At 47.3% G+C, this 19,358-nt stretch overlaps 1 protein-coding gene and 1 non-coding gene across 3 annotated transcripts in view; one reads left to right on the forward strand and one right to left on the reverse strand.

Annotated features, from left to right (window-relative positions):
• AUTS2 (activator of transcription and developmental regulator AUTS2) overlaps positions 1-19,358 on the forward strand; it is a 1,118,970-nt gene that overhangs the window by 1,077,569 nt on the left and 22,043 nt on the right. For both annotated transcript variants that reach the window (XM_047089556.1, XM_047089557.1), the window contains exons 7-10: positions 13,938-14,409; positions 16,049-16,302; positions 17,333-17,553; positions 19,253-19,297. In XM_047089556.1, the coding sequence (XP_046945512.1) occupies positions 13,938-14,409; positions 16,049-16,302; positions 17,333-17,553; positions 19,253-19,297 (992 nt within the window). The remainder of the gene's footprint in view (positions 1-13,937; positions 14,410-16,048; positions 16,303-17,332; positions 17,554-19,252; positions 19,298-19,358) is intronic.
• On the reverse strand, positions 2,609-2,700 carry TRNAT-CGU (transfer RNA threonine (anticodon CGU)). The gene is given in 2 exon segments: positions 2,609-2,656; positions 2,664-2,700. It is a non-coding gene; the product is annotated as a tRNA-Thr (tRNA).

The following is a 19,358-nucleotide window of genomic DNA, read 5'->3' on the forward strand; positions in this document are numbered from 1 at the left end:
TGTGCATGGAGCCAGGATGGTTAATAATCACCACGAATAAGAGCTCGCTGTTGTTGAATTCACAAGAGCTTTCACGACTACTAGACAGATTGTCTAATCTGTCTGGTACCAGAGGCAGCTTCTAATCGTCTCCCACCACCCCGCCCCTCCAGCAGCCTACATGCTGGTAGAGAACCCACCCGGGAAGGAATGGAAGAAGTAATTTCCAACAGTGGCCTTTGGGAGGGGGAGACACTGAAGGACTGGTGACCTTGTGGATGGCATCCCTCGGCAACAGTGCCGGCTGAGGCTTTCCCAGTAGTCTGTGGAACAGTGCTTTGCAAACTTGAACTTGCGTGTGGACGGGGGCTGCAAATTGAACTCCATGACAACATCTAGGTGATGCTAGCGTTGCTGATCTGGGCGCCACACTTGGAATAGCGAGGTTATAGAACACCCTGGAATCATAGTACGAGGGGGTGGATGGTTTGGGACCAGAAAGTCAAAAGTGCCTTAGAGAAACTGTCAAGAGTCCTCTCTTCCCTGATCTCTCTCCTTTAAACAATCACAGGCTCTATGATATCAGGCACAAACAAGCAGCTCGCACAGATTCATTCTAGAGGCATCTGTGGTGCTCACCCATAAGCTAGTCAGACAGATTGCCGGCGTTTGGCAACACCCAGGTCCCATGGGCCACAGCAGGTTGTTTGAACAGACTTGGGGAGATTCGTCATCTGTCCTCAGGAGTACGGGCGGGCATGTCTGAAAGCTGACGGAACTTTCCTTGCCAAATGAACGCACGCTATTTCCCAAGGCAAAACCCACTTCTTGTAGTGACCTGCTGAGAACAGGATGGGAGTGGCTCTTGGAGTTTTCCCACAGTGCACTGCAGAAACATTGGTTTTAGGATATTTGATGATGCTTTGAAGGAAGAGCCTCCTCCTCTGCTACTCACCGAGTGACAGCAGCGTGAACTTGGTAGAGACCTGAGGGCCCTGATCGTGCCCGTGGGAATGAACCTCCCCCTCTTCCTCTGCAGCTCTCAGGGCACAGCAGGGGCCAGAGTGATCCACCCGCCTTGCATCTGTGATCCCCTCCTCCCTTCTCTCCAGAACAGAAAAACTTCCTGGCCACTATGAGGAATCACAAAGGTTCTCATCACTCCTGCATACTAGGGTAACCTGAGACCTTCTCTTTGATACCTGGACCCTGAGGAGAAGGTGGTTTTGAGGGAAAAGAAGTAGATGGAGGGATGTTGGATGATGCAGGTGACACTCGCGTTCTAGAAGGATGAAGTGTGCATTGTAGTTGCAGACTCTGAAGCAGTGAGAGAATAAGCCAGTGTTGACTGTAACTTACGTCATCCCTGCGTTGCGGAAGGTTAAGAAACGGGGCCAGGGAGTTTTTGTATGTAGGGCCAGGGAGCTGAGAAAAGCCTAGGATAGACTCGACTCACGGGAGGGAAATTCTAACTTCCCGTCCTCATAACCCCCATCCCAGCCTCTTTACTCAGGGTCCCAGTGATTGTCTAATCTGTGCCTGAAGTCAGGTAAAACGGGTCACAGTGTGCAAAGCAAGAAGTTAGAGTGATTGATAAAATTTTAGTACATCTCTGGTACTGGTGGCTTTTTACCTTTGTCCTTGAGAAAATCATCTTTGGTAAAATTCACAGTGTTGAAAATAAGGTTTAAACCCTACAAGCCAACCTTTGCCAACCTTGACGGGCACACTGACCTCTTAGAGCGTGAATGTTACTGGCCACATGTCTCATTCTCTGGCCCCATATCATGAACATGTTAATACCACAGACATGTACAGATCCAAGAAAGGTTGCTTATTCCAGTAAAAGACCAGATGCCAAGGACGCGATACACCAAAGCCTCAGAAGGTGACCAGGATCAGATTAGCCTCACGATTATTGCCCCTTCTGACTGTGGACGGGAAACCCTCAGGCGAAGACGTTAGAAGTTAGCAGCAAGCCACGGTATTATAGGAGGAAGGTGTCACGTCTGCAAACAGATCTGTAAGCTTGACAGCTTTGGAGTCCTCGCTTTCCTTAGCAATGAAAATGTTGGAGGGAGGGCTGTCTTGCCACATTCTTTGCTTCTCCCTCACAGCCTCACTTGATTGTTCTGTGTGTGAAAGATAGGACGATTAGGTACCAGGAAGACTGTTTTTCAAACCAAACACCTAAAGTTGTAATTCGTTTTCAGTGCTTTGGTCCCACCTCCTGGAGAACTTCCAAAATAAGCAAATGGGCTCCTTGTTGTCCTCCAGTCTAAGGAATGTGTGCTGTGGCTTTTGTTAGGGTGAGAGCCTTGTTCCTTAGATTTGCTGTTTATGGAGAGCAGGCAGGCTGTGTTGCATGAATACAGACTTGGGGTTGAAAGTCCTTTTAGAACTTTCCCTTGTTAGAACCCAGAAGTATCTTGTTAGGTTTTTCTTTTTCTTTTTCTTTTTTTTGCTTTTTTTAAAAAACATTTAATCTTATTTTATTTTTATTTTTATTGAAGTTTATTAATTTCTTTTGAGAGAGAGAGAGAGAGAGAATGTGTTTGCGTGACCTGGGGAGGGGCAGAGAGACAAGTAGAGAGAAAATCCCAAGCAGGCTCTGCGCTGTTCAGCGCGGAGCCCAAGATGGGGCTCGAACCCACGAACCGCGAGATCACCACCCGAAATGGAATTACGAGTCGGATGCTCAACCGACTGAGCCACCCAGGCGCCAGAGTGGGCACTGGTTTTAAAGGTGGCTGTGCCTGTGTGTGTGAACATGCCCAGCGTCGTGTGGGGGCACCCGGTCCACAGCCAGACAGGGCTGATGAGGACAGGCCAGGCGACTGAGACCCAGCCGCTGGAGGGCAGAGGCAGAGAGGCACGGGGGATGGAAAGCAAGCAGGAGGTGATCTTGTCCAGGTGATGAATATGGAGGCCGGCTGGAGGACCCAAGGAAGAATAATGGGGATCTGTCTTTGAGGCCAAAGTGCAAAAGCTTGGGCTTTCTCTGAAACTAGTACTTGGAGTTTTTCCAGGGTGCTGACGTGATTGGAGATTTTATCCTTCGATACCTTGACTCTCCCATCAGGCCTGCACATGGCGTCCGTTCAGTTGCTTTGGGCCCAAGACTGATCCTTGGGGCCCATACAGCGGGATAAAAGTGCCCTACCATCAATAACTCCAAATCGATAAGATATATAGAGATCTTCATTAGCTCTGATTAGCTAAGCTTATCTCTGAACCTCACAGATAACGGACACTGACCTAGAAGGCCGAAGGTTTCCTGCCACTTCCATACTTTTCCCTCGGTACCTGTTCTACGCCAGCTCCTGGGAGTCTGGGGCCGTCTCTCGTTCGCCTTTGTAGCCTCAGGGCCGAGCACAGGGCTGGGCACACGAAGGGACACTAGTCTTTCCTTTGTATGAAGTGAGAAAAGCCAATTATATATATGACATTGACACTCTAGGGCTTTTTCAAGACTTTTTGATGCCCCCATCTCTACCCCCGATAGGTCACAGTCTACTTTTCTCCTCCTTTTGGAGGAGAAACAGTTCGCCTTTGCTCCGATTTGCTAAGAGACTGCAAAAGAAATACAGTGCAAGCCCAGGTTGACCTTCAAGGCCACATCATTCTGCAGGCGGAAGCCATCCTAGTGGGCTGCAGTCTGCACATTCAAGGCCGAAGGCAGATTTTTGGCCTTAAGGCATCAGAAAGAAACACGGGCGTACGCTTAAGGGTGGATGCTTTTCGTGGTGCGAGGCTTACGAGGAATAAACTTGAAATAGGTTTGAGTACATTGACCTGTAGTCTGTCGATTTTTCTTCAATGCCTGTCGTAGGTTAATCTTGGAACCTAGGTGATAGCCAAAGTAGCTTGTCTGATAATGTCAGCCTCTAACCTGCGGGTCCCCACACAGCTTTCCCAGTAGGTTTGCTGGTGTTTTGGAAGATACAACGGCTATTTTTTCCTGTTTAGGATTTTGCTTTTACTAGGAGCCCTGGAGGCCCTCGGAGGTTTGCGATACAGACTTCAGCCCACAGCTTAGCCTCCCAGATGGTAATTAATGTTTACACAAAATGACAAGCACAAAATGGAATCTCTCTGAGCCCTGCCAAGCACCCACCATTCCCCTGATCTCCCACTCTTGCAGTGTTTGAAAATTAATTTGCCTTGAACAAACAGTGGGTTTTCCTCAATTTATTTGTACAGTTTCAGTGACCGAGCAGAAGAGCTGCGAGGCTGAATGTCATCCTTCCATTCGTTCGAGTAATTGAATCTGCTAATGGAACAAACTGGTCTCTGTTTAATGATTTGAAGAAAAGACGGAGAGGAGGAAAATAAAGAAAGGTGTATGTTAGAGGAGGTAGACCTTTTCTGCAGAACACCATTGCAATGCAGAGCTCTGGGGACAGAATCCAAAACTTGGGGAGAGTTCAGAGTATTGCTGAATTAATTCAGTAGTGCAAAATTTGTTTTTATTTTACTTTATTTTATTTTATTTTATTTTACTTTACTTTATTTTATTTTATTTTACTTTACTTTACTTTACTTTATTTTATTTTATTTTATTTTATTTTATTTTATTTTATTTTATTTTATGAATACCATTCATTGTCAAGTTAGCTAACAAACTGTGTATACAGTGTGCTCTTGGTTTGGGGGGTAGATTCCCGTGACGCATTGCTCACATACAACACCCAATGCTCATTCCAACAAGTGCTCTCCTCAATGCCTGTCACCCGTTCTCCCCTTCCCCCGCCCGCCCCATCAACCCTCTTGTTGTAATAAGTATATACAAAATACGCAGTCTTTGCTAAAAGGAGATTTTGTTTGAGGTAAAAGAATAGACAAGAAGGTGTTCAAGGAATGGATATGGCTAGTAACTTTAAATAATTCAGTGTTGAATTCACAGAAATAGGACACTTGCGTATGTTTCTGGGCTTTCTAATGTTGAACATTTTCAGCATTTATTAATGTTTCCACTCTGCCTTAATTTAAAGTCTGGGTCCTTCCCCCACCACACCTTATTTGGATGCAGTCTTCACTCCATCTGTGTGGTGAGGTCTTGGTGGCTCTGTCATTTGGACAAATAAATGGAGCTGCTAACTAGAAGGCTCTATGTAATGTATGTAAAGCCGTTAACTAGAAGGCTGTATGTAATGTAAAAATAGGACACACCTGTATCTAGGTGCTGTGGGTCAGACATTTGAAAAGATGGATGGACACATTGCCTAATGGCCAGTGCCCCACGTAGTTTCCTTGTTGTCTTTAAGGCTTGTGCATATTTGCTGCAGTAATGACCTTGTCATGAGCACACCATAATAGGGCTCTCTAATCGAGTATAAAGACATGGGAAGACATGAAGCACAGAAATGTGCCTTAGGGGAATTCTTCCCACTTCTCTTCTTCCTCCTTAATCATCAACATCCCCCAGTTCCTTTCTGTCCAAATACACCCAGTTAGAACCAGTTGGAAATGTTGCAGAGGAGATAGAAGGCCATATCCTATCCCCATTTCTGAAAGGCAAATATTTATCTGTCCTCCAGGTAAAGAGCTTTTTTAAAAAAATTCTGTCTAGTGGGTAAAGCAGTTTGACTAGAATAAAGTCACTTTCTGAATTGACTTCTTCGATGGTGCAGTTAGATTGTCCGTGAAGGGACTCATTTAAAAACACACAGTTCAGGGGCACCTAGGTGGCTCAGTCGGTTAAGCGTCTGACTTCAGCTCAGGTCAGGATCTCACGGTTTGTGGGACACTAACCCCGTGTCAGGCTCTGTGCTGACAGCTCAGAGGCTGGAGCCTGCTTCAGTTTCTGTGTCCCCCTCTCTCTCTGCCCCTCCTCAGATCTCAGATCATGTGCTCTCTCTCTCTCTCTCTCTCTCTCTCTCTCTCTCTGTGTGTGTCTCGCAAAAATGAATAAATGTTAAAAAAAAAATACATAGTTGACCCTTGAACCACCTGGGATTCGGAGCCCTGGCACCCCCTCCTACACAGTCAAAAATGCAGTTAACCTTTACCTACCCAAACACTTTACTAACAGCCTACTGTTGACCAGAAGCCTCACCAGTAACATAAACTGTTGTTTGACACATATTTTGTATATGTATTATAGTGTCTTCTTACACTAAAGTAAGCCCAGAGAAAAGAAAATATTAAGCAGATTATAAGGAAGGGAAAATACATTCACGGTATTGTACTGTATTTATATTTAAAAAAAAAATCTACATGTACGTGGGCCTGCGCAGTTCAAACCTATCCTGTTCAGGGGTCAGCTGTAATGCCTTTTTTTTTTTCTTTTACGATAATAGTACATATTTACTAGATTCCCGTGATGCATCGCTTACATACAACACCCAGTGCTCATTCCAACAAGTGCTCTCCTCAATGCCTGTCACCCATTCTCCCCTTCCCCCGCCCGCCCCATCAACCCTCTTGTAATAAGTATATACAAAATACTCAGTCTTTGCTAAAAGGAGATTTTGTTTGAGGTAAAAGAATAGACAAGAAGGTGTTCAAGCTTGTTTTGGAAAGTTAAAAAAAAAAGAAAATTTTTAAAATGAAAAGCTGTGGTTGTTTCTGAATGATGGGATTACGATGAACATTTTGATGCATATCTTTCTAATCATATGCCTGCGTATACCCACGTATACAGGTAATTTTCATTTTTGAGAGTCCATACTGGTGATAGTGCCCTTCATTTTACTTGGTAGTAATTTTGTGAGGAAATGTTTTCCATGAAACTATTTTCAACTGTAGTTTTGGGAACACTGATCGTTTAGTTTGTGCTCTACCTCATGGAAAGAACTTAATTTTTACAACAACCCTTTGAAGTACTTAAGCGTATTTTGCCGTAAGATATTGGACGTCTGGAAACATAGTAGTTCATCACAGGGGCATAACACAGCAAATCTCAACCCTACCACTCCCAATGCCCTTTTTGTGTAATATAAGAAACATTTAGGGGCACCTGGGTGGCTCAGTCAGCTAAGCGGCCGACTTTGGCTCAGGTCATGATCTCACGGTTTGGGAGTTCGAGCCCCACGTCAAGCTCTGTGCTGACAGCTCCGAGCCTGGAGCCTGCTTCCGATTCTGTGTCTCCCTCTCTCTCTGCCCCTCCCCTGCTCACACTCTGTCTCTCTCTCCTACAAAAATAAACAAACATTCAAAAAACAATTAAAAAACATAATGTGTTCTTATTTTTTACTTTCTGGAACAAAATATATAGTCAAATTCTTATCTATACACATGATTTAAAAATGCACACAAAACCCTAAATGAAAAGTAAAGGAGAAACAAGTAGCAAGTAATTTATAATAGCGTGACATGATTTTAAGTATGTAAATATTTACATTAGAAGACAACGAAATGGTCAGATGTTTGAATCTGTACATAGGGTGGTATATAAATATGGCTGCTGCAAAAGCAGATTCATACAGGTCCGTGGGTCTTGATAATTCAAATGCCAGGATTAGCCGTACCATTGGTGTCATGATTTACCCAAATGGTGAACAACTAACTGTGGGTTGTTCGTGACAAGACATGACATCACAGACACGGGGGCGTACAGTGGTTGCATTCCTGGAAAATCCAGTGTATTAACACTATACAAAAGTTATTTTGCGTTCATATGCAAAAACAGAGTTAGGTTCTAGATTTTTCAGCCGTGCAAATGTCCAGTGGGATTTTAGAACATTAACTGAGATGTGTGGCCTTGTCCTTCTAATGTCCCTAAGAGCCACCAGTGCTGTCCAGCCACTGTGACAGCCAATCCCACTCCACAGAGTTTGAGAACTCCACTAGGGGTGGTATCCTCGAAGGAGAACCACCTCTTACATGACTTTGACTTGTTTCTCTCTCTCTCTCTCTCTCTCTCTCTCTCTCTCTCTCTCCTCTCTCTCTCTTTCTCTCTTTCTCTTTCTCCCCCCCTCTCTCTTTCTTCCCCTTCTCTCTCTCTCTCTTTCTTTCTTTCTCTCTCTCTCTCTCTCTCATCATAAAACATAGAAGTTTGAACATAGAAGTTCTCAAAGCATTTTGGAGGTACATTTCTGAGACTTTATGGGCCCTGTCATTTTCTTGTTAGGTTTGTCCCCAAGTATTACATGATTTTTGTTATTATAAAGGGGCTCATTTTTAAATTTTACTTTCTGTTCACTATTGCTGGTATGTAGAAAAGCTACTAACGTGTGTGGAGTTTTTTTATTTGCATATTTTACTGAGTTCTCTTATTCTCATACATTTCTCATCTGATTGTGTTTTCTAGCTAGACTATTATTATTATTTTGTAAATAGTTTTTGCCTCTTCCTTTTTTTTGTATTGCTGTTGGTTTTCAATTTTAAAAAAAATTTTAATGTTTATTTATTTTTGAGAGAGAGACAGTGCCAGCGGAGGAGGGCAGAGAGAGAGAGGGAGACACAGAATCGGAAACAGGCTCCAGACTCTGTGCTGACAGCCCATGACACGAGGCTCGAACGGGGCTCGAGCTCGTGGACTGTGAGATCATGACCTGAGCTGAAGTCGGATGCTTAACCGACTGAGCCACCCGGGCACCCCTGTTAGTTTTTAATTTCAATGACAAGAATATTGTGTTTCTTACAGGTATAGTCCACATTGTCTATAACACCAAATATACCTGGTACATATTTCTGGGTTGAAGGGAAGGTGCTGACCATTGAGGCATTTTCCAGTTTACTTTTATGATCAGATTTATTTGTTTTTGAGTCAGTTTTAGTAGTTGAGATCTTTTCATAAAATCCACTTATTTTCAAATTTATTATAAACTCATGCGTTATATTTTCTTATCTTATAGAAAATATACTCTCTAGGGGCGCCTGGGTGGCGCAGTCGGTTAAGCGTCCGACTTCAGCCAGGTCACGATCTCGCGGTCCGTGAGTTCGAGCCCCGCGTCGGGCTCTGGGCTGATGGCTCGGAGCCTGGAGCCTGTTTCCGGTTCTGTGTCTCCCTCTCTCTCTGCCCCTCCCCCGTTCATGCTCTGTCTCTCTCTGTCCCAAAAAAAATAAATAAACGTTGAAAAAAAAAAAGAAAATATACTCTCCATATTTGTGGTCATACCGCTATTCACATTCTCAGTTTTGTTTGCTATGTTTTTTTTTGTTCCATGCTCAGACTTTTTTAATGCATGACCAGTTTTCTTTTTAAATTTTTAATAGGTAAGGGGCACCTGGGTGGCTCAGTTGGTTAGGTGTCCGGCTCTTGATCTGGCTCAGATGTTGATCTCGGGGTCTTGAGTTCAAACCCCACCCACACTGGGCTCTGTGCTGGGTTGGGGTGTGGAGCCTACTTTAAAAAAAATTTGTTTTTTTTTAATAGGTAACATGATCACATGGTACCAGATTTGTACGTAACCAATGTCCAAGTTCCTCTTTCTTTCCAAATTTGCGATTCAAACCATGATGTTGTTTCATTGTGTCTATAGGGCTCCAGTCAAAAGAATTCCATGAGTTTCTTGGCCAAGTGTTGCCAAATTACCCTCCACTGAAGTTGTGGGCTTTCTATTCTACTAGTAAAGTACAATCGTGTACCCATTTTCCCCAAGGAACTTGTATCAGATGTGTATCGAAAGGAAACAGGAGTTTTCCTAATCTGCCCTTATCTTTAAAAAAAAAAAAAATGTATTGTGTTTGAGTCAAGGTTATTTTTTTTTAACATTTTTTAAAGTTTCTTATTTATTATGTATTTTTGAGAAAGAGGGGTGTGAGCAGGGGAGGGGCAGAGAGAGAGGGAGAATCTCAAGCAGCCTCACTCTCAGCACGGAGCCGAACGTGGGGCTCGAACTCACAAAACCACGAGATTATGACCTGGGCCAGAAATCAAGAGTCAGACGCTTACCTGACTGAGCCACCCAGGCGCCCCTGAGTCAAGTTTATTGAGATATAGTTTACATGTAGTAAATTCACCCTTTTTACTGTATACTGTGCAGTGTCATTTTAATTTGCATGTATTTTATTATAAGCATGATGTGTTATTTTTATAATCACAAGAAGGGCGATTCTAAAACCCCAAAATGTGATGAGTAACACTTGTAAATAAGACTGGTCCATTTGCACATTCTTATTTCTTTCAACCTCAGCAAATTTCATCCTTTGGCAAACTCCGAGCACACAGAGCAATACAAAATGATTTTTTTTTTAATGTGTTCATGCCAATTTTGGAGAAGCACAGTAAGACAAATTGACTGTCAAGATGGAAAAGCTTAACTGGGAAGATACATTTATTGAATAATTGAAAGGAAGAGGAAATGCATTACCGATTAGCCACAAAAATGCATGACGCCTAATCTGTGCCTCAAGAGACTCATGCAAATGGGGAGTCGTAAAACTGTCTCAGCCCCCGAGTTCTTACAGTTCTTACCAGCCTTCTAACCTGCCACCCTTGCTTCTGGGTTGCAGGAGTAGGGCATCGGCAGACTGGTGATCGCTTCCAGGTTTAGCTGAAGTCCAAGTGTTCTAGCAACTCTTTGTAGCTTTCCTACCCCTTCGCACTGTCTCTCTGTACCAAATATTGTAATGGACTCTTGGATTTTACCATTACCTGCTTTGTTCAGGATTTTCGTTTTGGAGGGGGCAGCAATGCGTAAATCAGAGAAAAAGCAATTAATGGTGGCAAGAGTTAGGACTAGAACAAAAGCCCTCTGATTCATTCAGCAGCCAGGTGACCTCCATCAAGTGCGTTCCCCAACTTCTCGGGGCTCATTCGCCGTCTAATCGGAGAGGATTGGATAATAAGATCCTTGCTACTCACAGAAAGAGCCAAGGCTCTGTAGTATCACCTGGGAAATAGAAAGGGAGACTCTGGAGCCCCATCCCAGAATTCCTGAGTCCAAATTGGCATTTTATTCAGGTGTGCAGGTCATTTGTATGCACCTTCAAATGCATGGTTTTCCCAGATTCTGGTCTCACACTGAAATTCTGGGCTTCTGGGTTCCCGGAGTCATTCATCATAGCCCCATAGGAATTTGCAGGGCTCACTAGGGAGATTTCGGCATTCCTGTGCACCCCCCTCTGGTTGTCCGGGATGGTGATCCAGTCTGCTCCCCGCCCTCCTAACTCTAGCTGTGTCTAGGTTGGTACTAACCGACAGTGACAAGGGGGCAACAGAGGAGACACGAAAGCCAACCCCCTTTGTCTTTACAGAGCCTTGGGAAGCAAGCCCAAGGCTGCGCCACGCCCCCTGCCAACTTGGCTGTGTTGTCCTCATTCTAGAGGCTCATTAAATAAAGAACGAGGAGATAAATATAGTCAAGCTACATAGACGAAGCACTTATCTATGTGTTTCTAATGTGCTTCCTTACCGGCATAAGGAAAATCGAAACGATGTTCTCTGGGTGGTGTCCCTTGGAAAAATGAAACTTTCTTTTATGTCAGAGAGAAACTTCGTTTGGACACTGATTTGGGGCGGGGGAACATGAATTTGAATTTAAATTTAATGAGATGGAAAATATTTATGTATTTCTCCTTCACCTTCCCAGCCTGGAGAGAACAAAGCACTTCAAAAGGAGAGGAATGTGTTCCTGACGTTATAGCCGTCAGAGAGTATAGCATTATTATTAGCATAATGATCCTAATTAGCCGTCGGAGTGTCAGAGTGGGAAGAACCCTTGCTTGTGCATCCAGAACTTCTCACTGAGGAAAATCTCTTAGACCGTGTCCTGTTAGGATGTCTGGGGTGGTAGTGCTTCTGCCACGGGACCTAACTAACCAGCTTGCGTTGTAGGAAGCCGGTGTATTTCAGTGAGCTCGTGTAATTTCTTGCTGTGGAAATGATAGAAAAAACATTGAAAGCAAAGCCCAACCAGAGCCCCTAGGTGTGAATGTCTGGAGATAAAGGATCTTCTCTCCTTATTTAGGAGTTCGGGCTGAACGGGGCCTGTCCACATCAAGAATCTTGATGGGGCGCCTGGGTGGCTCAGTCGGTTGGGCGTCCGACTTCAGCTCAGGTCACGATCTCACGGTTCGTGATTTTGAGCCCCGTGTCGGGCTCTGTGCTGACAGCTCAGAGCCTGGAGCCTGCTTCGGATTCTGTGTCTCCCTCTCTCTCTGCCCCTCCCCTGCTCATGCTCTGTCTCTCTCTGTCTCAGAAATAAATAAAAACACTAGGGACGCCTGGGTGGCGCAGTCGGTTAAGCGTCCGACATCAGCCAGGTCACGATCTCACAGTCCGTGAGTTCGAGCCCCGTGTCAGGCTCTGGGCTGATGGCTCGGAGCCTGGAGCCTGTTTCCGATTCTGTGTCTCCCTCTCTCTCTGCCCCTCCCCCGTTCATGCTCTGTCTCTCTCTGTCCCAAAAATAAATAAAAAACGTTGAAAAAAAATTAAAATAAATAAATAAATAAATAAATAAATAAATAAATAAATAAATAAAAACACTTAAAACATTTAAAAAAAAAAAAGAATCTTGATGTTCTGTCTCAGCCCTCAAGTTTGTGGAGTTCATAAAATTTCAGCTTATCGTTAGCAAAAATCTTCCCAGAAAGGCTCTGAAGGACAGCACTGGATGGAAATATGTGTGAGTGGGATGCCAGGAGTCTAGAATTACTTTTCACCGAGGTCTTATTGGATGCTTTATCCTTTGGTGGCTGAAACATGCCAAGAGGGCACTTTCTTTGCATGCTGCCCGTGCAGTTGTAAAGATAGCCAGGGTCACATTAGCCCCAAAATGTGCCTTGTTTATAAACCCAGTTTGCTTCTGCTTTTGTGCATGTTATAGGCTTGATCTCTCTTTTTTTTTTTTTTTTTTTTACCAAAAGAACGTTTAAAATAATGGGTCACTTTGATGCAAATTCCAGGGGAGAAAGATGGCAAGTGTGTGTACCTAAGAGGACATCCACAGAAATTGATAGGACCATTGAGAATACCATGTACTTTCCACACTCAATCCAGTGATATTGGAAGAGAAAGCTGGGGGCCCAGAGTAGTTTATTTTGGAATGCCTGGAACACATCCTCATTTCAGAGAGTATCGTAATCGGTTCTCTCCCTATTTCTGAGCTGTGTGATAATAAAAGGATGGCTTTTTTAGCACAAAGTAGTGAGAAGGGTCATTCCCTGCCCCCCCTCCCCGATGTATACAAAAGCATAACTCATCAATAGGGACATTTCTTTCTATTTAATGTCGTATTTGTCTTTCATTCTTCTGTTAGAGGATTTTATGGAGTTTGGCTTACGCGGTGATCAAATAAACACTCTGTGAGATGTGGCATAGATGTTTGGGGCTTTGGAGAGGAGCAGATCTTTTAAATTCGTAACAGGAATTTTGCCTCCTCGTTCAGCACTGCACCCTTCCGATGGCCGGGGGCGTGGGGGACCCTTTAAAAGGTCTGGCTTTGTATAGCTGACTGTAAATTGACTTGAATTCATGTTTGCACCTTGGATCTCAGACGTTGCTAGGATCACTTGGCGAGCACGAGGAGGCCCGCCGTTTGACCACAGTTTAGCACTTGCCAAACAAAAAATTATTTCTGTAAATGTCAAGTGTGTCTCATCAGTCAGAATGGGAAGGGGGAAGACGCAAGGCCAAGAAGGAACATCTGTGGGTGGTTCAATAACATTTGCTTCACTTGCTGTTTGAAAACACCGCTCTTTTGTATATTCGAGAACTGTATGGGTTTTAAAAGGGAGAGATCAACTTGCTGGCTATTGTTTCTTAATTTTACTGCATGAAAGGTTTTGTCAAGACTAAGGAAGACATCCACTTTCAGACCCTGGCGGCCTAGGCTGCTTTCTGGAATGCAGCCTCCTCCGGCCGGCCCGTCTTTCCCTGTTCACAGTGTGCTCGTGTCCCGCACGTGGTAACGTGAGGACAGGAAGCCAGGAGGCGGCCCTGGGCCACCCCGCGTCATTGAGACCGTGCGACCCGGAATCCGGGCTTGGACTTGGCTTTCAGCTCCTCGTTTCACACTCACGTGTCATTACCTGTGGTTTTGTCTTTGCTCTCCCCCCACCCCGCACAGATCCGGAGTTAGGTGTCGGCACACTGCCCGAACATGACAGCCAGGATGCAGGGCCGATTGTCCCCAAGATATCCGGTCTAGAGAGAAGCCAGGAGAAGAGCCAGGACTGTTGCAAAGAGCCCATCTTTGAGCCCGTGGTGCTTAAAGACCCCTGCCCTCAGGTCCCCCAGCCGCTACCCCAGCCCCAGGCGGAACCCCAGCCCCGAGCTCCTTCTCCAGACCCTGACCTGGTGCGGCGCACAGAGGCCCCGCCTCAGCCCCCACGTCCAAGCACACAGCCACCACAGGCGCCCCCAGAGGCCCAGCTTCAGCCCGCCCCTCAGCCTCCGGTGCAGAGGCCGCCGAGGCCGCAGTCCCCCACCCAGCTTCTCCACCAGAGTCTCCCGCCTGTGCAGGCCCATCCCTCATCCCAGAGCCTCACCCAGCCATTGTCCGCCTACAACAGCAGTAGCTTAAGCCTCAACAGCTTAAGGTGAGCAACCTGCTTTTTTGTTGTTGTTGTTGTTTTTGGCCTGACTTTTGCCATCTTCTTTGGGACCGGCAGGCAGGAGTGGGGAAGGGGTTCCCCGGGAGGCAGAGACCAGGGGACAAGGAGAGGGCCCCGCGAGGCTCGGGGCTCTTGGGAGAGGGCAGGTTGGCCTGGGTTGGGGAGAGAGGACGTTGTGAAGAACTAAAACAGCTGCAGAGACTCCTGTGGGGGGCAAAGGCAGGAAGGGAAGGGAGTGTGCATAAGACAGTGTAGAGGGGAGCTCCCCACCCTGTCCCGGAGAGAGGCCACGAGGGGAAACCTACCAGCACCCAGCGCTATGAGATTAAAAAAAAATTTTTTTTAACATTTACCTATTTTTGTGTGTGAGAGAGAGAGAGCACATGCAGGGGAGGGGCAGAGAGAGAGAGGGAGACACAGAATCCGAAGCGGGCTCCAGATTCTGAGCTGTCAGCACAGAGCCCGACATGGGGCTCGAACCCACAAACTATGAGATCGTGACTTGAGCTGAAGTCAGAGGCTTAACCGACTGAGCCACCCAGGCGCCCCCAGTGTTAGGAGATTGTTAGAAGGGAAGGATTTGCCCCCATGAGAGGATGTGCTGGAACTCCAGAGTCAGGAAGAAGGGGACCAGGGGACTCCGGTTGAGGTTTTCCCGTTACGATGTACTTCTTCCAAGTTGGTTCAGAGGGGCGTAGGAGAAGCTAGCTGGACTGGAGAGAGAGAAGCTCCCGTGTGGCGATCCAGGCTCTCCTGCCTTGTCTTTGCCAAACTACAAAAGAAAGTTTTCAAGGTAGTTCAGTGGAGGAACCGCCGAGGAAAGGGAGACAGAAACCCGGGTGTGGGGCCAAGCCTGGCCCACCCTCGCTTGCCCCGGAGGTTGTAATTCTAACCTAGTAGGGCTTTGCTTTCCTTGTGACGTGACCGAGGGGGGGTTCTGGGGCGGGCTGTTTTCCTGTCTAGGACAGGGGAAGGAAACTGCCTTTGCCAGGGTTCATTTCTGTGGCCCTCCAGACCACAGCGGTGATGAGGGGCTCCCTGGTTCACCTTCCTATCTGTGCTTCTTCATCAAGGGGCAGCAGTCAGACAGGGTGAGCTCAGGCCGTTGTTCTCGTCCATCTTTGTAAAGTGGAGGAAGTGTGGCTAGTGGAGGACGGACAGAAGGCGCAGGGTTTCTGGGGGCAGAGGTGAGAATCTGGCCATAGAGCGGGAGCCGACGTGAGTTTCTGGCCGCCATCGGGTCACCAAGTGTTCACCACTGAGAGAGAGAGAGAGGGAGAGCATAAGCAGGGGAAAGAGAGAAGGAGAGAGAGAATCCCAGCAGGCTCTGTGCCCTCAGTGCAGAGCCCAATGCGGGGCTCGATCCCACAAACCATGAGCTCATGACCTGAGCCGAAACCAAGAGTCAGACGTTCGACCCACTGAGCCACCCAGGCGCCCCTGCGGTTATGATTTTAGCAGAGGCTTCTTGTGGGCATGAGGGAGTGTCTATAAAGAAGAAGGAACAGGAGAAAGCATTGCACGGCTTTGGGCAGTGAGATAAGATTTTTTTTTTTTTTTTAAGAAAATAAATTGCTTACCTCTTTTTTCCTTCCTTCCTTTTTTTTTTTGGTCACTCCAACAGCAGTAGCAGAAGCAGCACCCCAGCAAAGACTCAGCCCGCCCCGCCTCACATCTCTCACCACCCTTCGGCCTCCCCGTTCCCCCTGTCACTGCCCAACCACAGCCCCTTGCACAGCTTCACACCCACCCTCCAGCCCCCCGCACACTCACATCACCCCAATATGTTCGCCCCTCCCACGGCTCTGCCTCCGCCACCACCTCTGACTTCAGGGAGTCTGCAGGTCCCCGGACACCCGGCCGGAAGCACTTACTCAGGTAGGAGGGGGGGCCAACCTCGCGCACCTGCCCTCCCGTCTCCCACGCTTGGGGCCTCACCACTGCCTGTGTGTCCTTCATGGCTAGGTTTTATCGACTGACCAGTTGCTGCTTTGTTATAGAGACTCTTGGAACCCGCCTCCGGTCCTTCATGGGCTGAGGTTTGGCAGAAATACACGCCGCCCCCTACCCACCTAGCACAGCCCAGGAGGCTCGGACACAGCCAAAGGGGAGCCAGCTGGTTGGAAGTCCAGAGGCTTTTCCAAATAAGGCCACGCACTACGTGGTAAAACACGGATTACATACGCCCGGTCATCCCATTCGAGGGACGGAAACTTCACCAGGCCCGCGACTGTTCTGTTCCAGTCTCTTTAAATTCCATCCTGGTTTAAGGGGGTTGTTTTCAAGGAGTGGGGCCTTCTACGTTCTTGGGAGGGGAAGATGCGCTTTTCGCTCCAAGGTATCCCAGAGTTTTAAGTGTTAGCAAAATCCAGCCTTAGGTATTGGCTTCTTCTCTCCTCACCTGTATTGACCAGGCTGGTATCCCAAGTTGGGGCCCCTGCAGCCGTGCTGTCCCACTGTGGCAGACATTCCCCCTTGAAGACGAGGGCATGGGAACACAGCCAGGTTAACAGAGATCAGTGTGCACTCAACGATGTTAATTCCTTGAACCGTCAATATTGTCCCCCTGTGGTAGATGAGGGAGCTGAGACCCAGGTGGGTGATATCCCCACCCCCCGCCACGCCCAGGCTCCCTGAGCTGGCGGTCACAGAGCCGAAAACTGACCTCTGGCTGTTCGGCCTGGAGCCTTGTCCCCGAAAGCCTAGGGGCTGGAAGAACGCAATTCCATTGTGACTGGGCGTCAGCATCCTCCGGTTGGTTGTTCCCTTCCATCCGGGGGCACAGGGGCCCTCGGGGGTGCCCTCGGCCCCGCCGACCTCTCTGGTCAGGGCCTCGGGTGTCCTTATCCAAAGGATACCACTGGGAGGGGGGGGGAAGCATCACCCTCTCCCTTTCCTTCTTTTCCAGAGCAAGACATCTTGCGACAGGAACTGAACACACGCTTTCTGGCCTCTCAGAGTGCTGACCGTGGGGCTTCCCTGGGCCCTCCGCCCTACCTGCGGACCGAGTTCCACCAGCACCAGCACCAGCACCAGCACACGCACCAGCACACGCACCAGCACACCTTCACGCCGTTCCCCCACGCCATCCCCCCCACCGCCATCATGCCGACGCCAGCACCTCCCATGGTGCGTACCCCAGGCAGAAATGTGAGGATAAGTAGAGCACGACTCTCTTTTGTGCAGCACGCCGGGGCGGAATGGGCCGTCGGGGCACAGGAGACCGGGTGGGGAGCGCTGGCCACTTAGGGGACTCCTTTGGCTCGTCCGTCTTGGCTGGAGAGAAGGGACTGCGCCCTGCTCCGGGCAGCGCTGACCCGGGGCCCGAGGCAGGAGCCTCTTTCTAGCAAGTTCCGTCCAGCACTGTGTGTGCGCGTGGGCGGAGGGGAGGGTATTTTAGATGCCCTCCAAGCAGTCCCAGCCAGTGTCGGTAGTTAACTTCTTCAAGGGCAGTTGTGCCTTTTTGAGCATCTTGGGGGGGTCGCCACCAGGTGTAAAAATGTATCTGTCGGTGCTTCGCACCGAGTAATAATAGCAAACAGATGCTCATAGAATACTGGGAGTCAGGAGGAGGGCGGAGGAGGGGAGAGAGCTGTCAGAAGATCTGGACTGTATCCGTTACCCCTGCTCTTTCAGGGGGCTCCCCAAGCCTGTTTTGTTGGGGGCAGGGGTTATATTTTTTTGTATTTCATGAGACGGTGCCCAAGTCTGGCATCCTGCTCTGTCAGCAAGTGGCCAGGGAGCGATGCACCCACAGGGGCAGAAGTCGGCCCCGTGATGAGGGCTGGCCCTTGCTGGATGAGCCACCTGGGATTTGTTTTTCTTTTTTAACTTACAAACTGTAATGAACAGTCCCATATTAGGGTGCTAAGTATTCTGAGATAGAGCCCTGTCTGCCACAGTGAGTATTAGAGTGTTTTACTGACTTAATTTTTCATATTTAAGGAAATACTTGATTTGAAGGCAGTTAGTGTCGGCATGGGGAGAATAGATTTGAATTCCGTGACTTGAAGAGGTGCGCCCTTCACCAAACTTTGCGTCCTCTCCTCCCTCCCCCTCCCATTTTGTTCTACTTAATGTTTTTAAAGATGGAATTTTAAAGTTTATCTTGTAAATTTTATTTAGGAGAACATTAGAGATGAGGCCTTGGGACCAAAATGTTTTCCTATAGTAAATCCTGTATCTTTTTTTTTCTGGATGAATTGTTGTCCTTCTCAACAGTTACGTTTTTTAAGGGCTTAATATTTGGGGAAAGAGTTTATGGCAGCCTGAGTGGGCTGTTAAATCAAATCTAACTAAGGGGGGGTTGTAGCACCAGGACGTTGACGTTATTTAGAGGAAGCGGTGGGATACTCTTTTCTGCTCAAAAGAGAAGTTCCAAGACCTCTCCCAGATTCCTTTATATTTGGGTCTAATACGTTTCAGCAGGTGGCTGAACATACAGTTCTTCAGCCACAAGGAAGATGGAAATGGAGGGAACTCTCTGGATAAATCAGACCGAATGCTCGCTTCTCTTTGATGTATCTGAATAATTGCCCCTTTTCTCCAGTTTCAAGGTCTGGTTTATGCCGGTCTCTAAATGTAGACCGAAATGACTCTCCGGTGTGGCCAGGACCGCAATGCACCGTCTGGGTTTTCACTTTGGTTTCCCCTGTCTTGTCGGAGGGACTCAGGAGTCGAGAACGGTTTCTCACGTACAACGAGGTCGTGGAGACTGTTGACAGCCTAATTAACGGCGGAGAAGCTCGCTCAGGGCTGCCTCCGCCGAAGCCGTGAACAGAAATGTAGACTCTTTAAGTAACTAGCTTTTGCTTTGATCCCTTTACAGTTTGACAAATACCCTACAAAAGTTGACCCATTCTACCGGCACAGTGTGAGTCTTGTTACCATGCTACACATTCAATGTAACTGCTTTTCCATTTTTGTCCTCTTGC

The sequence above is a fragment of the Lynx rufus genome, unplaced genomic scaffold (assembly GCF_022079265.1).
Source record: "Lynx rufus isolate CCGP_SWC_20201006 ecotype Redwood Valley unplaced genomic scaffold, mLynRuf1.p SCAF_27, whole genome shotgun sequence".
NCBI classification, from domain to species: domain Eukaryota; kingdom Metazoa; phylum Chordata; class Mammalia; order Carnivora; family Felidae; genus Lynx; species Lynx rufus.